Consider the following 15,291-nt stretch of genomic DNA (forward strand, 5'->3'; position numbering starts at 1 on the left):
CAATGTTGTGTGTGCATATGCCCCACAGGTTGGATTTGAGAATGAAGAGAAAGAGTCTTTCTGGGAAAAGATGGATGAAGTGGTACAAAGTATACCGAGGGAGGAATGCATGCTGATAGGAGCAAATTTCAATGGACATGTTGGCGAGGGAAACAGAGGAGATGAGGACGTGATGGGCAGATATGGTATAAGAGAGAGAAATGTGGACGGGCAAATGGTGATTGATTTTTCAAAGAGGATGAATTTGGCAATTGTCAATACATACTTTGAGAAGAAAGAGCAGCACAGGGTGACGTTTAAGTGTGGAGGAAGATCTACACAGGTGGACAATATACTCTGCAGAAGGGGTAACCTGAAGGAGATTGGAGACTCGAAAGTGATGGCAGGGGAGAGTGTAGCTAGACAACATCAAGTGGTCGTGTGCAGGATGAGCTTGAAAGTGAAAAAGAGGAAGAATGAAATAGTGGAGCCAAAGATTAAGTGGTGGAAACTAAAAGAGGTTGAACATCAGAAGGAGTTTAGGGAAGAAATGAGACGAGCATTGAGTGGTCATGGAAGTCTGCCAGAAGATTGGAATACTACTGCTGTACTAGTAAGAGAGGCAGCAAGGAACATGCTAGGGTGGTCATCAGGAAGGAGGAAGGAAGACAAGGAGACATGGTGGTGGAACAAAGAAGTGCAGGAAATTATAAATGAGAAGAGGCTAGCAAAGAAGAATTGGGATGATCAGAGAGATGAGGAAAGCAGGTGGTTATACAGAGAGACGAGACAGAAGGCAAAAAGAGCGGTGGTGAAGGCGAAAGCAGATGCATACCAGGAGTTGTACGAAAGACTGGAGACCAAAGAAGCAGAGAAAGACCTGTACAGACTAGCTAGGAAGAGAAACAGGGAAGCGAGGGATGTACAGCAGGTAAGAGTGATGAAAGATGTAAATGGAAATATGCTGACAAACAAAGTGTATTAAGAAGGTGGAAAGAGTACTTTGAGGATTTATTAAATAAGGAGAATCCAAGAGAGAAAAGGTCAGATTCATTGGAGACAGCAAATCAGGAAGCAGAGTTGGTTAGTAAGTATGAGGTGAGGGCAGCCATGAAAAGAACGAAGACTGAGAAAGCAGTCGGACCAGATGGTATCCCAATTGAGGCTTGGAGATGTTTGGGTGAGACGGATGTGGAGTTCCTAACGAGATTGTTTAATAAGATCCCAGAGAATGAGAAAATGCCAAATGAATGGAGAAAGAGTGTGCTAGTCCCAATATACAAGAATAAGGGAGATGTACAGAGCTGCAGTAATTACAGAGGGATAAAATTGATGAGCCAGTGAAGATGATGAGAGTGTAGTGAAGATGCAAGGAGTAGACGTAAAGAAAGTTGGTGAATTCAAGTACCTGGGGTCAACTGTGCAGGAAAATGGGGGCTGCGATAGTGAGGTGAGAAAGAGAGTGCAGGCAGGGTGGAGCAGTTGGAGAAGGATTTCGGGAGTCATTTGTGATCGGAAAGTCCCAGCAAAAGTGAAAGGTAAGCTGTATAAGATAGTAGTAAGACCAGCTGTGATGTATGGATTGGAGAACATACCCTTAACGAAGAGACAGGAGGCAAAGTTGGAGGTGGTGGAGTTGAGGATGTTAAGGTTTGCGATGGGAGTGACAAGGTTGGACAGGATAAGGAACGAGCACATCAGAGGGACAGCACATGTGGAGAGCTTGGGAATTAAGCTAAGAGAGATGAGACTGAGATGGTATGGACACATCCTGAGAAGAGATGCAGAGCATGTTGGAAGGAGAATGTTGAGGATGGAGCTGCCAGGCAAATGAAAACGAGGAAGGCCAAAGAGGAGATACATGGATGTGGTGAGAGAGGACATGAAAGTGGCAGGTGTGGTAGAGAAGGATGAGGAGGACAGAGAGCAATGGAGACGAAAGATCCGCTGTGGCAACCCCTAATCGGGAGCAGCCAAAAGAAGTCAAGTCAACTTTATTGTCAAATATGCTATTGTAACAGTTCTAACGAAGGGGTGGAGCACAGAGGACGGCAGGACAGAGATCAGGTTTGTAAATACGGCTTTTATTGCCACACTTTTCAGTGAACAATTTCCAATTCAGACACACACCAACACACAACCGGCGTCTGGTTCGGGGATGAGCCCCTCTGCTCTCTGCTCTCCCTCTTTAAATAGGGTGTGGTCACTGGGAAGACACACACAAACACAGGTTAATTGACAACAGGTGTAATGATTCTGCCACTTACCTTCCCTGACTCCGCCCTCCTGTCACAGACCGGCGCTTGGCCACGCCCCCACTGCCACATACCCCCACCGCCCGACTCAGGCCGGGCGGCTGTCCGGCCTGCAGCCGACTCCCCCCCCCCCCCCCCCCCCCCGACGGGAGAGGAAGTCCGCCACGACCATCTGCGCCCCCGGCCTGTGGACCACCTTGAAATTAAAGGGTTGGAGTGCCAGATACCAACGGGTGATCCGCGCGTTGGCATCCTTCATGCGGTGGAGCCACTGGAGGGGTGCGTGGTCTGAACAGAGGGTGAAAGGTAGTAACGGAGGGCGAGGACCACCCACTTGATTGCTAGACACTCTCTTTGGTGCTGTAGTGCCCCTCACACACCGACAACTTCCTGCTGATTTATAGGACTGGGAGGTCCTCCCCTTCCACCTCCTGGGACAAAACCGCCCCCAGCCCTCTGTCCGACGCGTCGGTCTGTAATATAAAGGGGAGAGAAAAGTCAGGGGAGTGTGAAAGTGGCCCCCCACACAGTGCGGCCTTTACCTCAGAAAAAGCCCGCTGGCATTGCTCCGTCCACTGGACCGGATCTGGTGCCCCCTTTTTATTGAGATCAGTCAGCGGGCTGGTGACATCCAAATAATGAGGTATAAACCTCCGATAATAGCCAGCCAGCCCCGGGAACTGTCTCACCCCCTTTTTGGTCTTGGGCCTCAGGCAGGCCGCAATTGCTGCAGTCTTGTTAATTTGGGGCCGCACCTGCCCGTTGCCCAAGTGGAAGCCCAGATACCGTACTTCCACCCGCCCAATCGCACACTTCTTCAGGTTGGCTGTGAGCCCCGCTCGTCTCAGCGACCTAAGGACGGCCCTCAGACGTTCGAGATGCCTTGGCCAGTCATTACTATAGATGATGATGTCATCAAGGTAGGCGGACGCATAGGTGGCGTGGGGGCGGAGGACCCTGTCCATAAGCCGCTAAAACATAGCGGGTGCCCCAAACAGCCTGAACGGAAGTGTGACGAACTGGTGTAAACCGAGTGGTGTGGAAAAGGCCGTTTTTTCGCGGGATAGTGGAGTCAAGGGGATCTGCCAGTATCCCTTTGTTAAATCCAGTGTCGAATAAAAGCGAGCAGTGCCTAGTCGATCGAGCAACTCATCAATACGAGGCATTGGGTACGCGTCAAATTTAGACACCGCGTTGACTTTTCTATAGTCCACACAGAACCGGACCGACCCGTCGGTCTTGGGTACCAAGACCACCGGGTTGCTCCAGTCACTGTGGGACTCCTCGACGATGCCCATTTCGAGCATGGCCTCGAGTTCTTCCCGAACCACCTTTTTTTTTGTGTTCGGGTAGCCTGTAAGGGCGGCTGCGCACTACCACCCCCGGGGGCTTCTCAATGTGGTGCTCTATGAGGTTGGTGCGGCCGGGCAGGGGCGAGAACACGTCCGAAAACTCGGTCTGCAACTGGGCGACCTCCGTGAGTTGGGTCGGGGAGAGGTGGTCTCTACAGGGGACCGGAGAGGTATGCGATGTCAATGTGCCTTTTTGAACCTCCGGCCCCAGCTCCGCCTCCTCCGGAACCACCGACACCAATGCTACAGGGACCTCCTCGTTCCAGAGTTTGAGTAGATTGAGGTGGTAAATCTGTAGCGCCCCACCCCTGTCCATCCGCCTCACCTCATAGTCGATGTCCCCGGCTCGCCGTGTGACCTCGAAGGGTCCTTGCCACTTGGCGACTAATTTAGAGCTCGATGTGGGCAACAGTATGAGTACTTTATGTCCTGGTGCGAACTCGCTAAGGCACATACCCTTGTCGTACAGGCGGGTATGCCGTTCTTGGGCCTGCCGCAAATTCTCCTGGGTTAGGTGCGTGAGTGTGTGAAGTTTTGCGCGCAGGTCAATAACGTATTGAATTTTGTTTTTACTTGGTGAAGGTCCCTCCTCCCAATTTTCTCACAGCACATCTAAAATGCCGCGCGGCTTACGCCCATATAATAATTCAAACGGGGAGAACCCCGTGGAGGCTTGGGGGACCTCTCGCACTACAAATAACAAGGGTTCGAGCCACTTATCCCAGTTACGTGCGTCCTCACTTACAAATTTTTTAATTATGTTCTTGAGGGTGCGATTAAACCTTTCCACTAAACCGTCCGTTTGTGGGTGATAAACGCTGGTGCGGATCGGCTTGATACCTAATAACCCATACAGTTCGTTGAGTGTTCGTGACATAAAGGAGGTGCCTTGATCAGTCAGAATCTCTTTCGGGATTCCAACTCGGGAGATGACACGGAAGAGTGCCTCTGCAATACTGCGTGCTGAGATATTGCGAAGAGGCACGGCTTCCAGGTATCGCGTTGCATAGTCCACCAGAACTAATATAAAGCGGTACCCTCGTGTTGACCGATCTAATGGCCCGACGAGATCCATCCCAATTCTTTCGAATGGGGTCTCGATTAATGGTAAAGGGCGCAAAGGCGCTTTTGGAATGGCCGCTGGATTTACTAACTGGCATTCGCGGCACGCCGTACACCACCTACGGACATCGCCGCGAATCCCCGGCCAATAAAATCGGGCCATTATTCGGGCTCGTGTCTTATCCTGCCCTCAGTGTCCAGCCATGGGATTAAAGTGAGCCGCCTGGAATACCAATTCCCGACGGCTCTTCAGAATTAAAAGCTGCGTGACTCGCTCTTTAGTTTGAGTGTCCTGCGTCACTCAGTATAACCTATCCTTCATAATCGCGAAGTAGGGGAAGGATGGAGTGGTGTTCGGCTGGAGCGTTTGACCATCGATTACTCTCACTTGGTCAAACGCATGCCGCAGAGTCTCGTCTCGCGACTGCTCTAATGGGAAATCTGCAAGGGATTCCCCAACAGAGGAGGGGCCGGCGGCTCCTCACTCTGACGTGGAGATGACGTAGATGGCTCTGTGACAGCTGCTCCCGCCAAAGCGACACCGGGACCTCCCCCTGTTAAATGGCAGGACCCACTCTTTACTAAGTGTGTCATTAAATCCCGAAATCCCGGCCAATCCGTCCCCAAAATTAAAGAGTGGGTAAGGCAAGGATTAACCGCCACCTTCACTATAAATTTTTCCCCTCTGAAAAAAATGTGGACCGACACCAAAGGGTAGCTGTGAACGTCCCCGTGCACACACAACACCTTCACCCCCTGTGCTCCCCCAATGCCTCGTTTTGCACCAGGCTTTGGTGAACTGAAGTCTGATTACAACCAGAATCCACCAATGCCTGATATGTATCCCCTTGAATACTCACCGGTATGTGATACGCTCCGGCCCGATCGAGGGCGGCTCCTGGTGCGTCGGGGATCCGAACCACCACGCCCACCTCCATGACCGTGCACTGTTGTTGGAGGTGGCCTGGCTCCCCGCAGCGCCAGCAAACCGGCCCGGGCTTCCTCTCCGCAACAGTGTTCTGGGGCTCACTCACCTGAGGAGGGGGAGAGACAGACACAGAAGGGAGAAACGGGAGGGCACCGCGGGTGCGGCGGGCCGGCACAAGTGGCGCCGGCCCCCGCCTCCGCAGTGGGGGAATGGGGCGAGGACGAGACACAGGAGGAGAGGGAGAGAGAGAGAGAGAGAAGAGGAGAGAAGAGAAGAGGCTGTCTGCTGTCCTGCCGCCGTGACAGCCGCCATATGGTCCTCCGCCAGCTCGACTGCTTGATCCAGCGACGCCGGACGGTGGCACTGGACCCATTCCGCGGTTCCCGCTGGTAAGCGTGCAATGAATTGCTCCAGCACCACCTGGTCGATGATCCCCTCGGCGTTGCGGTTGTCAGCCCTCAACCACTGCCAGCAGACGTCCCGGAGTTGCTGGCTGAACGCGAATGGCCGGCCGACTTCCTCCAAGCGCAGAAGCGCTGATGCTGCTGTTCCGGGGTGCGCCCCACACGCTGGAGGATGGCCCGGCGAAGGTCTGCATAGACCGGTCGGCCGGGAGCTGTAGCGCGCCCAGCTGTGCCTCTCCTGTTAGCAGGGGGAGGAGGCGCGCTGCGTGCTGCTCCATCGGCCACCCCGAGGTCTCCGTGACTTGCTCGAAGAGTATGATGAATGCCTCGGGGTCGTCCTGCGGGCCCATCTTTGTTAGGGTGAGGGGGACGGGCCCGTGGTGGGAGCATTGGTGGACCCCGCCGACGCAAGGAGGTGCCGGAACGCCTGTTGATCTTCTTGTTGGGCCAACACCAGGGCCTCGAACCATTGTTCTTGCTCCTTTCGGAGGGTGAGTAGCACCTGGTGCTGGCTTTGCTGGGCCGTGGCGAGGGCGTGGACCAGTTCGGTGAACGGGGAGGACTCCATGGGGCTGTTAGGCTGCTGTGCTCCAGATCCCGGATTTCAGCACCACTGTAACAGTTCTAACGAAGGGGTGGAGCACAGAGGATGGCAGGACAGAGATCAGGTTTGTAAATACGGCTTTTATTGCCACACTTTTCAGTGAACAATTTCCAATTCAGACACACACCAACACACAACCGGCATCTGGTTCGGGGATGAGCCCCTCTGCTCTCTGCTCTCCCTCTTTAAATAGGGCATGGTCACTGGGAAGACACACACAAACACAGGTTAATTGACAACAGGTGTAGTGATTCTGCCACTTACCTTCCCTGACTCCGCCCTCCTGTCACAGACCGGCGCATGGCCACTCCCCCGCTGCCAGAGCTATACATGCTCGACATACAGCACAGATGAAATTTCAGTCCTCTCTGACCCACGGTGCAAACAGGCAATGCAATAAATAAAAATAAAAATAGAATAATTGAAAAAAAAACAAACAATATAAACAGTATAAACACTCTAGATAGGAACTAGACATAGACCAAACAGACAAACAATATAAACAGTATAAATAAACAGTATAAACACATACATATACACACACACACACACACACACTGGTTCAAATAACCAAACAGTCAAGGGCACTTGAGGTATAGCAGGTAAACATGAAACATGAAATAAGCAGTATAAACAAACTAGCAGCTGTTAAGATGAGGTAGTGCAGAATAGTGCAAATGAGCAAGGTAAAGTGAGATGTGCGGTCCCTGAGTTCAGTGCGTTAATGAACGATGAGATGTATGTATGTGTGTGTGTGTGCATGTGTTGGGGGGGAAACTGTGAGGATGACATGTCAGATGCTGAAGGGTGGTGTGTGAGCAGAATCTGTGGCAGGGGGCAGAGGGGGGAGGAGGGGCAGAACAGGGAGGGAGTTGAGCCTCCTGACTGCCTGGTGAAAGAAACTGTTCTTGAGCCTGCTGGTTTTGGCCCGGAGACTCCACAGTCTCCTCCCCGATGGCAGCAGGCTGAAGAGGCTGTGAGATGGGTGGGTGGGTGGGATCACCTGCAATCCTGATGGCTTTGCGGGTGAGGCGGGAGTTATAAATATCCATTAGAGAAGGGAGAGAGACACCAATGATCCTCTCAGCTGCTCTCACGATGCGCTGCAGAGACTTGCAGCAGGACACGGTGCAGGCGCCATACCACACGGTGATGCAGCTGGTCAGAATGTTCTCGATAGTGCCTCTGTAGAAAGTGTGCATGATGGGGGCTGGGGCTCTTGCTCTCCTCAGTTTGCGGAGGAAGTACAGATGCTTTTGGGCTTTTTTGGCCAGGGATGCAGTGTTGTTGCTCCAGGACAGGTCTTCAGAGATGTGCACACCCAGAAACTTGGTGCTGCTCACCCTCTCCACTGCAGCACCGTTGATAGATAGTGGAGCATGCTGGGTGTGCTCTCTCCTGAAGTCCACAACAATCTCTTCTTCTCCACGTTCAGACGGAGATTGTTGTCCTTGCACCACATGGCCAAGCGGCTCACCTCACTCCTGTAGATTGTCTCATCACCATTGTTGATGAGACCCACCACAGTCGTGTCATCCGCAAACTTAACGAAGAGATTTGAGCTGGATGTTGGTGTGCAGTCGTGGGTCAGCAGAGTGAAGAGGAGGGGGCTTAGCATGCATCCTTGGGGGGGGCCCCATGTTCAGTGTGATGGTGCTGGAGGAGTTGCTGCCGACCCGTACAGTCTGTGGTCTCCCCGTCAGGAAGTCCAGCAGCCAGTTGCACAGGGAGGTGTTGAGTCCCAGCTGGTCCAGTTTATGAATGAGCTGCTGAGGAATGATTGTGTTGAATGCTGAGCTGAAGTCTATGAACAGCATTCTGACACGGTTGGACTGATATGCAAACTGGAAAGGGTCCAGGGCGGGGGGGCGGGCAGACTTGATATGCTTCATGACTAGCCGCTCGAAGCACTTCATGAGGATGGGAGTGAGTGCGACAGGGCGGTAGTCATTGAAGCAGGAGGGAGACGGCTTCTTCGGGACCGGGATGATGGTGGTGGTTTTTGAGGCATGTGGGGACAACAGCCTGGCTCAACGAGATGTTGAAGATGTCTGTAAAGACATCTGTGAGCTCCTCGGCACAGTCTCTCAGGACACGACCAGGAATGTTATCAGTACCTGGGGCTTTTCATGCATTTGAAGAAGAAGATATATATATATATGTGTATATACACACACACACGTACACACTCTAGAATATACAATATACAGAATATGTATTTATTTTGCACACAATAAATATATTGCACTGTAACGAATAGGTCAGTAACAGTGTTGAGAACGACAGCCTCCAAACATGGCCACTCTAAACTACAACTTCCAAGAATCACAGCGCCCCTTTTTCTTCCCAATATCGCCTGTATTTTTTTCTCAAATATCCCCACTCCAGTCCAGTTGATGGTGGTAATGCCTCTTTAAGTTGGTTTGTCAACCTCCAAAAATTCATGTAATAAATGTTTTATTTATTTACATGTATCCATCCATCCATTATCTATAGCCGCTTATCCTGTACAGGGTCGCAGGCAAGCTGGAGCCTATCCCAGCTGACTATGGGCAAGAGGCGGGGTACACCCTGGACAAGTCGCCAGATCATCGCAGGGCTGACACATAGAGACAAACAAACATTCACACCTATGTTCAATTTAGAGCCACCAATTAGCCTAACCTACATGTCTTTGGACTGTGGGGGAAACCGGAGCACCCGGAGGAAACCCACGCAGACATGCAAACTCCACACAGAAAGGTCCTCGTCAGCCGCTGGGCTCGAACCCTGGACTTTCTTGCTGTGAGGCAACAGTGCTAACCACTGTGTGTGTGTATTTATGTAAAAAGTTTATTTATTCTTCTACATCATTATGAGTACAATACCAAATGTGTTTTTTTTCCCACACTATTTTAAGTCACACTATTTGTAGGCAATTGAACAGGCATAGCTCTGGAAATATGTACTGTACATAGTTCCACTTTTTAAAAATTGCATGTCATGTAAGTGAATTTGGGCAACACATTGGTGTAGTGGTTAGCACTGTTGCTTCATAGCAAAAAGGTTCTGGGTTTCAACCTCATGGCCAACTGGGGCCTTTCTATGCGGTTTTTGCATATTCTGGGTTGCCTGTGTGGGTTTCCTCCTGGTGTTCCAGTTTACTCCCGCAGTCCAAAGACATGTGGAGTAGGTCAACTGGCTACTTATATTGCCCATAGGTGTGAGTGTGAATGGTTGTTCATCTCTGTGTTAGCCCTGCGATAGATTTGGTGGCCTGCCCAGGGTGCATCCTGTCTGTCTCAGAAAGTTTTATTTTGCTAATAACATTTCAGTCAGACTGGCTGCCATAAAATTAGCAGCAATTCAATTACTAAATGATTTAGTTAAGGAAACTGTTATAATGTATTTTAAAGTGGGCTTGTTAAGAGGATTGTGCTTGGCTTTTAGCAGATTATCAAAGAAACAATACAATTTCATCTAAAAAATCATTGAGACATGCAGCTGGAGATAACATTGTGGTATCATCATACATACTGCTATAAGACAGAGTAATGATATGTCTTTCTTTCTTTCTTTCTTCTTTCTCTCTCTGTTTCGATCTATAAAGCACATCAGGCTCCAGGTGTTCCCAATCAGCAGCCCATCACGCCGCCAGCTGTGTACCCACCAAGTTCAAATTCATCAGCAGGTGGTGTCTTGTACCTGATTGTGGGCTGCATTTTGGGTGTCATGGTGCTCATTTTGCTCATCTTCATCATCATGTGCCTGTGGAGAAACCGCCAGCAGCATAGCATGCACAGTGAGTCCCAGTGTTGTGTCACATTTTCCCCTGTGCCAGCAGGCACTATAAAGCTCTGAATGGGGTTGAGTAACAGAGTAAATACTTTGGTCTGTACATAAACAGGTTGGCAAACAAGTAATGTGTTCATAAGGACCTGGATATTCATATGTTTTACACTTTTTACTAATTTTACACCTTTTTTTTTGGAACAACAACACCAACAATATATATATTTCTCTCTGTCTCTCCTCTTTCTGTTTCCCTCCATTTCTACAGAGTGCAACCCTCCTGGTTACCTGTACCAGCCTGCTGAGATGAATGGTCACATGATGGAGTACACAACACTATCTGGCTCTAGTCAGCTCAACGGCAACATGCATGGTCACTGCATGAACAGTGGGTCCATCATGCCCCAGGGTTGCCATCACCTCCACCATAAACTTCCCAATGGTCTGACTCTGCTAAATGGGTCAGGTTCTCTCTACAGTCTGGGACATTCCCACACTCATGACATACCTCTGCCTCACAGGACCGTGGACTTTGAGCATACACACCTTCACCATGTGCACAGTGTAAGTAGGTGGAGACCTTGTCTGGCTGTAACCAGTGGACAAATTATGTGGATTTATATGTTCACATTATATGGGCTTTTTTATCTGAATTATATATCAGAGGTGTTCCACAATTATTTGTCTAGCTACATTACCCTTTATAAAGTTCCAGGTATGTCTGAATGGTGACCATTGTTTGAGCATTAGTGATTAGTTTATTATTATAAATAAGATAAATTAGAATTTGAATGCCTTTATTGTCATTGTACACAGTACAACGAAATTGAAGTGCTTCATCTGATAACGATTTAAAAAAACACGTTTATAAACAACATAAAATTTATAAGACAAACATAAAACCAATAATAAAAAAAATCAAGTGATAAGTTAAAAGTTATTGCACAGTTTTGTTATTGCACTTAATGTACAGTGGTGCTTGAAAGTTTGTGAACCCTTTAAAATTTTCTATATTTCTGCATAAATATAACCTAAAACATCATCAGATTTTCACACAAATCTTAAAATTAGATAAAGAGAACCCAGTTAAACAAATGAGACAAAAATATTATACTTAGTCATTTATTTATTGAGGAAAATGATCCAATATTACATATCTGTGAGTGGCAAAAGTATGTGAACCTCTAGGATTAACAGTTAATTTAAAGGTGAAATTAGACTCGGGTGTTTTCAATCAATGGGATGACAATCAGGTGTGAGTGGGCACCCTGTTTTATTTAAAGAACAGGGATCTATCAAAGTCTGATCTTCACAACACATGTTTGTGGAAGTGTATCATGGCACGAACAAAGGAGATTTCTGAGGAACTCAGAAAAAGTGTTGTTGATGCTCATCAGGCTGGAAAAGGTTATAAAACCATCTCTAAAGAGTTTGGACTCCACCAATCCACAATCAGACAGATTGTGTACAAATTGAGGAAATTCAAGACCATTGTTACCCTCCCCAGGAGTGGTCGACCAACAAAGATCACTCCAAGAGCAAGGCGTGTAATAGCCGGCGAGGTCACAAAGGACCCCAGGGTAACTTCTAAGCAACTGAAGGCTTCTCTCACATTGGCTAATGTTAATGTTCATGAGTCCACCATCAGGAGAACACTGAACAACAATGGTGTGCATGGCAGGGTTGCAAGGAGAAAGCCACTGCTCTCCAAAAATAACATTGCTGCTCATCTCCAGTTTGCTAAAGATCATGTGGACATGCCAGAAGGCTATTGGAAAAATGTTTTGTGGACGGATGAGACCAAAATAGAAATTTTTGGTTTAAATGAGAAGTGTTATGTTTGGAGAAAGGAAGACACTGCATTCTAGTATAAGAACCTTATCCCATCTGTGAAACATGGTGGTGGTAGTATCATGGTTTGGGCCTGTTTTGCTGCATCTGGGCCAGGATGGCTTGCCATCATTGATGGAACAATGAATTCTGAATTATACCAGCAAATTCTAAAGGAAAATGTCAGGACATCTGTCCATGAACTGAATCTCAAGAGAAGGTGGGTCATGCAGCAAGACAATGACCCTAAGCACACAAGTTGTTCTACCAAAGAATGGTTAAAGAAGAATAAAGTTAATGTTTTGGAATGGCCAAGTCAAAGTCCTGACCTTAATCTAATCAAAATGTTGTGGAAGGACCTGAAGCAAGCGGTTCATGTGAGGAAACCCACCAACATCCCAGCGTTGAAGCTGTTCTGTATGGAGGAATGGGCTAAAATTCCTCCAAGCCAATGTGCAGGACTGATCAACAGTTACTGGAAACGTTTAGTTGCAGTTATTGCTGCACAAGGGGGTCACACCAGATACTGAAAGCAAAGGTTCACATACTTTTGCCACTCACAGATATGTAATATTGGATCATTTTCCTCAATAAATAAATGACCAAGTATAATATTTTTGTCTCATTTGTTTAACTGGGTTCTCTTTATCTACTTTTAGGACTTGTGTGAAAATCTGATGATGTTTTAGATCATATTTATGCGGAAATATAGAAAATTCTAAAGGGTTCACAAACTTTCAAGCACCACTGTATGAGGTCATAAGTCATGTGTTTACAGCATTCACAGTTCTGATGGCCTGTTGAGTCTGTTTGTTTTGCTTTTCAAGCTCCTATAGCGCCTCCCTGAGGGCAGGAGAGCAAACAGTTTGTGACCAGGGTGAGAATTGTCCTTGTTGAAGTTGCCGGCTTTGGTAAGGCACCATGAGTTGGAGATGATTTCCAGAGAAAGCAGGGGACAGCCAATAATTTTCTCTGCTGTTTTGATGGCCTTCTGGAGGGCTTTTCTCTCTGCTGCTGAGCAGCCAGCATACCACACTGTGATTCAGTATGCCAGCACAGTCTCTACAGTGGAGCACTGGAATGTCACTCGCAGATTCTCATCTAGTTTGGCTTTCCATAGCAGCCTCAGAAAGTGCAGCCGCTGCTGGGATTTCTTGATCACCACCTGAGTGTTTACCGGCCAGGAGAGGTTCTTTGAGATCGTCATCCCCAGGAACTTTCCACTTCTACCCCATTTATGAGGAGTGGAGCAGGTTCATCTCTGTATCTTCTGAAGTCGATAACCATCTCCTTGGTTTTGCTGGTGTTCAGTGCCAGGTTGTTTGCACACCATAAGTACAGCTCCTGGACCTTGTTCTTATATGCTAACTCATCACCACCTATGATGAGACCGACCACTGTGGTGTCATCCACAAATTTGATGATGGTGTTTGAGGCGTGGATGGGAGTGCAGTCATAGGTGTAAAGGAGTGGGCTCAGAACGCAGCCTTGTGGGGAACTAGTACTGAGTGTGATGGTGGAGGAGCTGCGGTGGCCAATTTTAACAGTCTGAGGGCAGTTGGTGAGAAAGTCTTTTATCCATGCACAAGGGAGTGGGAGAAAATCCAGATTGTACAGCTTTTCCACTAGTCTGCCAGGGATGATTGTGTTGAAAGCTGAGCTGTAATCAATAAAGAGCAACCTTACATAGGTGCCAGGGTGTTCCAGGTGGCTCAGTGCAGTGTGGAGGGCTGTGTTGATGGCATCCTCAGTGGATCTGTTTGCTCTGTATGCAAACTGTTAAGGGTCAAACATTGGTGGGAGGCAGTCCTGTGCTGTGCCACCAGTTTTTCAAAGCATTTCATAACACTGCAAAAAATTGAAAACTAAATTTGAGGAGCAAATTACTTAATACTAGTGAAATTATCTTGCTGCATGGACAGATGTTTTTACTTGATAAGACATCTTAGAATAAGTTGGTGGCAATCTAGAACTAGGTTTAATAATCTGAGTTGGTGTTTTGTAGTCTTCTAATAGGAAATACTAGATTATTTCAAGTATTTTCAAGATATTTTCACTTGCTAAGATATCATTTTTTGCAGTGTACCACTGACGTGAGAGCTATTGGTCTGTAGTCATTAAGACTGTTGATAGTTTGCTTCTTGGGGACAGGGATAACAGTAGCTGATTTTAAGCGGATGGGACTGTGGCTTGTGACAGGGAAAGATTGAAAATTTTTGTAAGGACCCCCAAGAGCTGGTCAGTACAAGCATTGAGCCTTGCTGAGTACTCCGTCCAATCCAGCAGCTTTCTTTTGGTTCACCATCTTGAGCACACGTCTCACTTGGTGCTCCTGGAAAGTGAGTGTGAAAGGCGTAGTGTGACTGAGTATGACAATGTTGTCTCAAACTGGGAAAAGAAATGGTTGAGTTCTTCTGCCAGTGAGGGGTCAGCGCGAACAATCACAAGTTAACTGCCCTTATAGTCGGTGATCTGCTGAAGTCCCTGCCACACCTGCCTTGGGTTGTTGTGTATTAGGTGGTTTAATGCCTCGCCTGAGGTCAGCTCTTGCCATGCTGTACTGAGCCCTCTCACCTGACACAGAGTTGGTTGCTTTCAACAGAGACTGTACCTCACTAGTCATCCAGGGTTTAAGGTTGGGATAGACCCGGATGCGTTTATCAGCTGTTACATTATCAGTACAGGTTTTTTTATCAAACAAAACAGTCTCTGTGTATGCTTCCAAGTCCTTATGTTCAAATATATTCCAATCTGTGTGTGCAAAGCAGTCCTGCAGCTGAGAGAGAGCTTCCCCTGGACAGGTTTTAATAATCCTAATGTCAGGCTTAGTCTGTCTCCTGAGTGGGGTGTAAACTGGCAGGAGTAGTAGTGAGAGGTGGTCTGACAGCCCCAGGTGTGGAATAGGTACTGCTCTCTATGCTTGCTTTAAGTTGGAACAGTGTGTTCTTCCCCCTGGTGGCACACTGTACATATTGTACACATTTAGGAAGCACAGCCCTTAGCTTAGCTTGATTAAAGTCCCCAGCAATAATGTACACCCCGTCTGGATGAGCCTGTTGTTGTTTTGTTTATTGTGTCATGCAGCAGGGTGAGAGCAGTGGTTAGC

The 15,291-nt window shown here is 48.0% G+C and overlaps 1 protein-coding gene across 8 annotated transcripts in view; it reads left to right on the forward strand.

Moving 5' to 3' along the window:
* Positions 1 to 15,291, forward strand: part of cdon (cell adhesion associated, oncogene regulated) — a 382,189-nt gene that overhangs the window by 355,546 nt on the left and 11,352 nt on the right. For all 8 annotated transcript variants that reach the window (XM_060923511.1, XM_060923509.1, XM_060923515.1 and 5 more), the window contains 2 exons: positions 10,174 to 10,365; positions 10,624 to 10,919. In XM_060923511.1, coding sequence (XP_060779494.1) covers positions 10,174 to 10,365; positions 10,624 to 10,919 — 488 coding nt within the window. The remainder of the gene's footprint in view (positions 1 to 10,173; positions 10,366 to 10,623; positions 10,920 to 15,291) is intronic.

The sequence above is a fragment of the Neoarius graeffei genome, chromosome 6 (assembly GCF_027579695.1).
Source record: "Neoarius graeffei isolate fNeoGra1 chromosome 6, fNeoGra1.pri, whole genome shotgun sequence".
Taxonomy (NCBI): Eukaryota; Metazoa; Chordata; class Actinopteri; order Siluriformes; family Ariidae; genus Neoarius; species Neoarius graeffei.